Genomic DNA, 9977 nt, shown 5'->3' with positions numbered 1-9977 from the left:
TTCACAGGACACGCAGACAGGTGTGTTTGGCATGCAGTTATTCACACAGAACATGGGAGAGAAGAACACTGAGGCACATAAAAGCCCATCTTTAGCCTTTCTAGGTTCTGGCTCTTACAAGGCCGTATTCTGGCTTTGGATACACATGGGCTCCCACTGGAGTCCTTAGGAGCTGCAAACGCTCCCCAGACACAGACTATGGCCCGCAGTGTTTATTAAAAAGTTGCAAAACATTCTGGAGGTAGTTAATTTCCACACAACCACTGTTTAAAATACCTTTAATTTATAAAATAGCCTTCTCTCATTTACATATAGTACAGACAGTCTGGCAGAGGGTGGGCACGGCAGGACAAGGTGCTATTTGCACTCTCCCCTCCCTGGAAGCTCCAATCCCTCACTCCCCGAAGTTTCTAATAACTCCCACATTTACACTTCTGGATGGCGAAGACGGTGCGGATGTTGCCACTGCGGCTCTTGAATGTGTGTGTGTTGTACTGGTGAGGGACGCAATGGCTGGAGGCACCTTCCGCCCAAACCAGGCATTTCCCTCCATTCTGCGAATCCCTTCAGTTAAAAAACAAAAGCACTGGTTACCAAGATGCACAGAAGACGTAGCACTCTCAGTCTGACCAGGGATCTGGGTTCATAGCTCACATCCTCTGACAAAGCTGGGCTCACAACTCATGTCTGGTCTCTGAAGCAAGCCTGGGTGCACAATTATTATTTGTATTGTGGTAATGCCCAGCTCTCATACAGAGCTTTTCATCAGTAGATCTCACAGCCAATTACAAGGGAAGCATAATTTCCACACATTTTATAGATGGGGAAACTGAGGCACAGAGAAGTGAATTTACTGGTTCAAGGTCACTCAGCTGACTAACAACAGATTCAGGAATAGAACCAGGTCTTCTGAGTCCCAGTCTAGTGATTTGCCCACTAGGCTACACTGTCTCTCTGCCCAGGAGCCCCCATCATGGACCAGGACCCTATTGTGTTAGGTGCTGTACAAACACAGAAAAAAAAGTGGTTCCTACCCCAAGGAGCTTACAGTCTTCAGCATGTACAGAGACACTGCAAAGAGGACAAAGCAATAGTAACAGTACAAAGAAACTATTTTTAAACACCCAGAGAAAGCATTAGCAAACTGCACAGAAGACTCTAGACAGTGGGGGTGGAGAGTGGTTAGGCTGCTCTCAGCCCCAGAAGTGGAAAGATGCACTTGGAGCATCTGCCAGTTTAGATTCTGTTTGATGCTCTCTCACAGGCTCCTTGGTTGAGCCATTTCATATTTCTGTGCCTCAATTTCCCCATCTGTAAAATGGGAATAATTTATTTATTGTTGCTTATTTGTTTTCGTTTGTGCTTATCAGAACTCCCTAGGCATGGTGCAAAACTAAAACAAACTGTAGCCAAATACATGTCAACAGGCAGCGAAAGACAGCGGTTCTCATCCCCAGACAAGTTCTGACCGCACCAAACCTCAAAACAAGCAACACCACTTCCCATTTCCCAAACCTCACCCACCCAGACAAAGCCTAGAACAACAGGTGAGTTTGCAGCATGTCAAAAAGATGATAAAATCCAGCCTCTGGTACATCAAGGGAGAAAGTGAATGTGAAAACCAAAGACTGTCACCAAGAACACCCTGTTACCAGCCCTCTCTCATTTAAACCAACTGTAGATTTGGGATGCCTGCAGAGGGACATCTATGGAGAGCAGTTTAAGGGGGAAAGATTCCACGGGGATGGCACCTCACCATGCCATGACTTCTATGGGCAAAGAAGGCAATTTTGGCCACAGATAGCAGGGCCATCATTGCCCTAGTGTCTTCAATAAGATCCTGGCTAGCTTTGGTGTCCAACAAGAAGTATGTTGCTAAATTGGAGAGGGTTCAGAGAAGAGTCACAAGAACAATGAAATGATTAGAAAATCTGCTTTATAGTGTTAGTCTCAAGGAGAAAGGTATAACATGATCCAGTGGCTGGACATTGAAGCCAGGCAAATTCAGACTGAAAATAAGGTATACATGTTTAATGGTGAGAGTAATTAACCATTGGAACAATTTATTACGGATCGTGGTGTATTCTCCATCATTGACAATTTTTAAACCAAGACTGGATGCTTTTCTAAATGATATGATCTAGAATTATTTGGGAGAAGTTCTATGGCCTGTGGTCAGACTAGATGATCACAGTGCTCCCTTCTGGCTTTAGAATCTATTAAATACGTAAAAAGAAAAGGAGTACTTGTGGCACCTTAGAGACTAACCAATTTATTTGACTCCTTTTCTTTTTGCGAATACAGACTAACACGGCTGTTACTCTGAAACCTATTAAATACGTGTGCATTTGGCTGTCTGATAGAACAAGAAAGCTTGCAAGTTCTTTGTCCAGATTCTTATAGTGCACCCACTGCTGTAGAAACAGTGTCCAAGTTATAAAACTCACACTTGGATTGCCATCTTCAGAGTCTATGCTTGATTCCCTTTGCTCGACTCTCATGACATTACTAGAAATATCAAAGTGGGATGTGAATTTGCGAAAGACCAAGTGAACTCAGTGCAAAATACCCTACCAAACTCTGAGACAGGAGCCCAATGGTACTAGCTGGCAACGGAATGAAAATGACAGACTCCTTGGAGGCAGCTTGGATGCTGACTTTACACTTGTTCAATTGAATTCAGGTCGATGGAGATACACAGATATAAGTTTGTGCAGAATTTGTCCTTCATTCTGTAAGGAAGCTGCATTTTTAGAGGATTTTAGCTAACCCTACTGTAAGGGGAGGGGCTGTGTGTGAACAGCTGTGCTTACCTAAGCAGGCAATGATTCCCTGAGGTGCAGCTCCCCAAGCACCGTCCTACATCAATTTCCTGAAAAGATTTGCAAAACAAAGACATTAAAATCACTTGCAAGGCCCTGCCAATAAACGCCCGAAGGGACACAGCATTCCAGCTACTTGGCAGTAAGTCTTGCTTGTGGGACAGTGCTGTGTGCGGATACTGTCTACATGCAAGGGGTTATTTTAACCTATCTTTAACCGATGAATCGTATTAACTCTGGTAAAGGATGCAGCTTTCATTGTGTCAGAAGTACTTTAAAGTCACATTAAACATTTGACTGAATTCTTTTGCCCAAGAAAATAAAATGAATTGCTTTATAACTTAGTTTGGGATTGTAGAGTAATCCATTGCAGTGAAATAAGACCTCACCAATACACAGATATTGTACCGGTGTAACTATTTCAATTAGATATGTGACTTTTTAATGAAGTAAACCATTGTATAACCCATAGTGTGGGCCCAGTTATGCTGGTATAAATTTGCTTATTCCATTATAACTAATTGCCCTTGACTGTATAGGAATAGCAATACCTGTATAGAGCACCCTTAAGCCAGTTTAACTTGCGTCCACACAAAAGAGGGAATTGTGCGGCTTGTAGTTAAAGCAGTACACCTTTTGTGTCTGGACGAACCCTAAGACTCTTTTAGAGCCGCATGCAGTTGACTAACCGTCAGTCGCTCCTCACTGTCCCCAGCAGAGTTGTGTATGATTTCATAATAGTATTCCACATAGGAAACTCGATAGCAGGTTTCTTTCATTTCACAGTTTTCCAGAGTTTGAACCACCTCAACACCACTTGGGCTTTTGATCAGAACACAATCGAACTTTACAGGTGCACAGAAGAGTCCTCCTGAAAGAGAATGAGAGTGAGAACGAGAGTGAGAACGAGAGTGTAATTTCATGTGGGACCCCATCCTGAGGCCTTTGCATGTGCAACATTCCTGCTGGGCATTGTCAGCGTGAGTTCTGTGTACAGAGCAGCTGCAGAATCAGGCCTAAATCATGCAAAGTACAACATGGAAAGTGCTCACTTTCTAGGTTAGGAGCTGGTCTCTCAGTTAGCAAGCCCTGGGCACACTTCTTATTGCCAACTTGAGCCACTGTTTTGATTGTTATGTTCCTGCCTTGGTGATTTCACTGCGTGTGGCAGTGATATTATGCTAGATGCAGACATCATGCACCCAACAGACATACTTTCCTTCTCCAGGGGCCAAATCCCAAAGTCCACTCTTCGAAATCTGTTCGAGTTATGCCTGAGGAAGAGCTGCCAGACTTATACCCAATGAATATTTAATAATTTTTAAACATATTAATGGCTGAGCTACCAACAGGTCTAGGGAGGAAGAGAATTTACTTTTACATGGTTCTTACATCGTGCAGGAAGCCAAAGCCCTTTGCAAAGGAAAGTATTGTCCTCAGAGCTACTTTGAGGAGTTGGGTGGTAAAGTAGCATATTGTGATGTTCAGTTTTTCTGGATCGCCTTTTGGATTTGATTAGCTCCTCTCCTCATGATCCCCTGCCTGAGCTAGCAGACATCACTGTGGTCTGACATCTGCTTCACACTTTCAGTTTGGATCTTAGTGTTGAACACTTCCTGCCCTTCCATAAATTTGCACTATTATTTTCACTCAGGTCTGACAGACACTGGCTCATTGAGGTGATGAATGTTCTCTGATATTCCTCCATTGCACAGCATTACGGTTTATGAGCTGTACATTTTCATGCTGTGGTTTTGATAAAGCCAAGGGTTGATATCTATTCCAGGCAATTGGTGAAGGGAGTCAATATATAAATGTCTGGAAACTGGTAAAGGACACGTATTATTGGCGTGATCATTACGGGGATTCAAGAGGGCTCCGTATTCAATGGACTCCGTGCTGTGACCTACACTATCAGCACTCTTGTTCAGCGGTTTTTAAAAGTTACCGTGGACTCACTTCTTACACTAAAGCTTCTCCCATGGACTCTTAACCATCCAGCCTCCCAATCTTGATCCCATCCCTACTTTGAGGCAAGTACATGTCCAGACAATGGCTAGCTCCAGTAAACTTGAGAGGAGGAGATTGCTCCTTGAGACAGACAGCCCAAAAGGATGGGGTAAGGGTGGGACCATGGCCCACACCAGCCAGTAGAACTGATGCAGTTCTGTACATACTAAACCCTATTAAAGGGCATGACATTCCCCCTCTCTGGTTTTCGAAGGGATTTCAGCATTACTATCCTCGAGTCCCCCCGCCAAACAAGATCTGTGGTTTCAAAGCCACAATGTAGCTGTGTGAAAAGACAATATATTAAGCCAGGAATCCAGTCTGGTCTGTGTAACCCCTCTAAGAAGCCAAGATGATACTGAACTCATTAACAGGGTCAGCCACTGGGCTACACCTCCCCTTTTGTCTTGGTGCCCTGGGTGTGGCACTTTATTTGTATTGGTAGTGACTCTCCCCTTGTTTCTCTAATCGCTCTGCAGCTGGGTACTGTCTTCCTGCATGTCTCATACTCATCCAGTTCTAGTGTCCAAAAAACTGATCACAGCTGAATTTGCCCCAAAGACAGACACACAGCAGCCACCGGGAAAGCGGGTGAAGAGGTAGTTGTTTCAATATAGTTGGTCAAAACCACAACATCAGCAACTCAAACCCTAGGTGAGTTCCGGAGTGGTTTAGAGCCAGCAGAAAGAATCATCACTGACGGAAGACCAACAGATGCTTCATTATTAGAAGCAGCTTTGCAAACCACCTGGCAGTGCTCTGTGGAAAACAGCACAAGAACCACTGTCCTAGAAGGAGGTGTAAATTCAACAATGGTCCAGTTTGCAGATGATGCCAGCACTGGATGGGGAGCAAACAACCAGGGCAGAAATAAACTACAAAATGTCCTGAAGGGATTAGTACAGGAGACTGAGACAAGGCGAGATTCAGCACTTATAGGAGGAAGCCCTATGTCCAAGGAGTGGAAACAAAATGGAGAGATTGAAAGCAGGGCCTTGGGGTGCCAGGTCATGGGCTCACACACTGGTTTCCTCATCCTGAGTGTGGCTACTGTGATATGAAATAACCCTCATCAGCAACAACATTCTTAAAGCAAACTACATTTGTTTAAAATAGCAAAGTGACTGACTTGAAGGGTACACACAATCTGTCCAATATGGCTCTTTGTTAATGCATTAGTTGAGCATAAGAACAGATGTTCTTCTCTAACCTTCTCAGCCCCCTTTCTCCTGTGAGGTAGGTAAATAAGGATGAAGATCCCTGTTTTACAGGTGGAGGAGGGTGGCTAGTGATACAGCTAATAAGAATCAGACCCAGGAGTCAAACTCTGGTTCTCTGGCTTGTAGGTTGAGCTCCCCCCCGCCCTTCAGGCAAGTCATTCAGCCTTTGTGACTGCTGTAAAGAGGGTGTGAGAATACTTTGTGCTTTTCCAGCTGTGCATCTCCAGGCACTTGACAACACAGGAAAGGTGTCATTGGCCTAAATGTTCGAAACTGACCAGCGATCAGGTGCCCAGCAGCAGATGCCTAGAAGGGGCCAGGCTTCCAGGGAGTGGGTGCTCAGCACTGTCTGGAAACTGGGCTCCCTCAAGGTGTCTCAATTGGGGCATCCCAATAATCCCTGGTCATTTCTGAAAACTGAGAACTACTGGGGGATTTTCAGATCTGCCTCTAGGATTCTGAGGCCCAATTCATCCAATGTGAACTGGGCGTCCACATCCTTTGTGCAACTTTGAAAATCTCAGCCCAGCCATTATTGTCACTTTACAGATGAGAGACAGAGAAAGAGAAGCAATTTGAGCTGACACAGGAAGTCAGATGCCAAGCCAGGAACAGAACCAGATCTCCAGCGTCCCACCCCTGGGCTTTAACCACTAGATTCTTCCTCACATACCTTACTGTGTCCTATGTGGGAACAAAAGATATTTTAAGTAGAGAGACTCTGCTACACTCAGCATCCCACACCACATTCCTCCAACCACACATCGAATATCCTGAGGGAAAGAAAAGCCTCCACTGAGCTTGGAGACAGAGGGCCTAATTCTTCCACCCTTACACCTGTGTAATTTGCATATACAATACTTCCAGTCACTTTAGTTCTGCATTATTTAGTTCTTGGTTGGCTGTGTCCTCCTACCAGATCTCACACATGCTGTCCGGCTGGAGGAGGCCAAACTCACTACACATGCCCGCTCTGTTCCAGGAGTCCGAACAGCACCTTTCACACCCAGAGGTCCCTGTGTTCCTTGTTATCATGCCATTGGCTTTGGACCATATTTTTTAAGGCATCTAGGCATTGCCAAACTCAGCATTGCAGTGCCTAGCTGATTTAGGAGCCCAAGCAAGTATATGGGATTTAGGCACCTGATACATTCAGCCTATGGGGTTTAGGCACTTGGGAATCTAATTAATAAGATTTAGGCCCCCCAGAGTACCTAAATCACTTTTCAAAATGAGTTTTAGGTTCCTAAATTAGCTAGGCATCACAACACTGAGCGCAGCAGTGCCAATATACCTTTAAAAATCTGGGCCTTTCTTGTGTAAGTCTCTCCGGACTTATTTCTGTGCTGCTGCTGTTTACATATCCCATACTTGGAGAGTGGGTCTTTGTCCCTCTCTAGTGGCTGGTCCACATAAGATATTTATTAGTAGAGCTGGTCAAAAACCTTCTGATGGAAGAGTTTTTCCACAGAAAATACCGATTTGACAAAACTGAAAGGTTTCATGGAATCCTATCAATTTCAACAAAATTTTCAACAGGAAGTTATTGTAATAATTTGTTTAGACTTTATCATTTCAACTTAGATGCTATATTGTGTTATAAGTTATAACATGACCGAAAAGTCAAAACGATAAAGTTTGAATGAAACTTTTCAACCTCATTGAAATGAAATGTTTCAAGAAAATAGTTTTGATGTGTCTGAAACATTTTTTGCAATTTTTGTTTTATGGTAAATTTTGAAAATGCAACTTTTCATTCCAAGTGAGGATGAAAGGACATTTTGAAATGTTAGAATTCCCTGCAGAATGGACACTCCGGTTCCTGAGCAGCTCTGCTCATGTGTCTGCGGCTGCTGGACTGGACTGGTTTAAGTCCAGCAGCAGAAAGTCAGGGTTTTAGCACTGAAGGTTACAAGTTCAAAGCTGGAGGTCACTCCAGATAAAGTATCAGGCCCGAACGGGGGGGGGGGGGGGAGGGAAGGGGGCAATTGCCCAGGTGCCTGGGTGATTTAAAAGGGCCTGGGGCCCCCAGCTGGTCTGCTGCTATAGTTGCGGCAGCAGCTGGGAGCCCCAGACCCTTTTAAATTGCCCGGGCAGAAGCGGCAGGCTGGCGGGCTGGGGAAGTTGGTGGCTGCTCTGTGCTGCCCCTGCAAGGAAATGCCTCCTCTCCGCCACAGGACCCAGCCCCAGGCAGGGAGGGCTGGGTGCGGCCCGTGGGATGGGACTGCTCTGTGCTCCCAAGCTTCAGGTGTTCTGCCCTCTAGGACTGTTCTGGGTGGGGGGATCCCTGCTCTGCACTGGCTCAGCAGGGCCGGTAAGTGCGGCCAGGGAGCAGGTCACGGGGGAGTGGGTCTCTGGGGGGGTCTGTGTGGGGTTCTTGGCTGTGAGGGGGTGTAGGGCACTGGGCAGTGGGGGAGGTTTGTGTGTGTTGGGGTGCTGGGAAATTGAGGTGGGGCTGTGGGAGCGCTGGGCAGGGATGGTGGCGTGCAGGGTGCTGGGCTGCTGTGATGGGCTGTAGGCGGGGGGGGACTTGGCATAGGGAGGAGGCTGGGCATAGGCGGGTTTTGGGAGGTGGGGCTGTGTGGCATAGCATGGGCCCGCCCCAGAGGGGAAGGGGCTTGCTGGCAGCACAAGGTTGGGCAGACCACTGTACATCTGGCAGCTGTCGGTTTGTAAATAGTGCCCTCGCACTGGGCTGGGCAGAGTGGGGCCACCCCTGCCATGCCATGCCATGCCCCATTGCCGGCCCCTCGCTCCGGCTACCAACCTCCCCCCAACATGCTCCATTGCCCCCATGGGAGCCCACAAATATATTTGGCACCAGACCCACAAAAAGTAATCCGGCCCTGACTCCAGGGTCATCCCTAGCCATTCTGGTGCCCTACACAGCCCCCCCGGGGGCGGGCTGTGGGGGGCCCCAGGCCTCCATATGCCAGGGGGGGTCACAGGGTCTATGCCGGCGCTCCCACTTTTGTGCCTGCACCCTGTGTTTAGGCTGGTATAATAAAGAGTCCCGCCGCCTTCTTCAGTGGTTTCACCTTTGTGTCTTTGTTTACAGCGTTCTTGTGCAGTCCCAATTCCCCAAACAACAATCACACCAGACCCCTCCCAGGGTCTTCTGGCCCTTGAGGTTCCTTCCAGTGGATAAGGAGACAGAGAAACAGCCCTCCTATCTCCTCCCCAACCACCCCTTCACTGGGGTTTTCCCAGGGCTTTTATAGCCCTCCCACTCTTTAGCCCAGCTGTTCCCACTGGACCCTGCTTGTTGCTCTGAGCTAGCCCTCATTAGGGCTTACAGCTGGGTCCCTGCTGCATACCCATGTCTCTCTACCTGGCCTTTTGACCAGAGAGCCGTCTGCAGCCAGCATTTTGGCAGGGCTTTAAAGGGGGTTTTACCCCTACCCTGCCACAGGGTGGTTGGTCCCAGGACTCCACAGGGGGGCAGGAGCAGGCTTGGGGGTAGGGGGAAACCACACCCCAGCATGAGCCTGCGGAGCGGAGCAGGTTGGGGCTGGGTCGCTCCACTTCCTGCCGCCCGGTGAGTGCAGGGGAGGCCCTACCCCTGCTTCAGTCCTCACGGGAAGGGGTGGAGTGGGGGTGGGGCTGGGGTGGAGCAGGGGCGGGGGCATGGGGAAGAGGCAAACAGGGGCTAGAGCAGCATACAGCTGCGTAGGGCACCAGGAAATGTGGTGCCCCAAATTTCCTGGTGCCCTATGCAGCTGCGTACTTTGCGTATGGGTAAGTACGGCCCTGCCTGTCTCCTAGGTGCATGCTGGGTGGTACCGGCAGTGGTGAAGGCAGCTGGGCAGGCACATCCCTTTCCAGGGGGCCCATTGACTGCTCTGCCCTGGGGCTCAGAATTGCTGTCCGCAGGCCTGTAAAGTACGATGTAAACTGCACCCCTTTTATTTCAATGTGATGTTAA

General features: G+C 47.6%; 1 protein-coding gene across 1 annotated transcript in view; it reads right to left on the bottom strand.

Moving 5' to 3' along the window:
- Positions 1-410: 410 nt before the first annotated feature.
- The window catches only part of LOC144257478 (uncharacterized), a 28537-nt gene continuing 18970 nt past the window's right edge, over positions 411-9977 (bottom strand). Inside the window, exons 5-7 of the mRNA XM_077805452.1 lie at positions 3512-3690; positions 2814-2872; positions 411-564 (exon numbers count right to left, since the gene is read on the bottom strand). Coding sequence (XP_077661578.1) covers positions 411-564; positions 2814-2872; positions 3512-3690 — 392 coding nt within the window. The remainder of the gene's footprint in view (positions 565-2813; positions 2873-3511; positions 3691-9977) is intronic.

The sequence above is a fragment of the Eretmochelys imbricata genome, chromosome 25 (assembly GCF_965152235.1).
Source record: "Eretmochelys imbricata isolate rEreImb1 chromosome 25, rEreImb1.hap1, whole genome shotgun sequence".
In the NCBI taxonomy this organism is placed as follows: domain Eukaryota; kingdom Metazoa; phylum Chordata; order Testudines; family Cheloniidae; genus Eretmochelys; species Eretmochelys imbricata.
The sequence above is the reverse complement of the archived record's forward strand: the minus strand, read 5'-3'. Positions and strand labels throughout refer to the sequence as shown.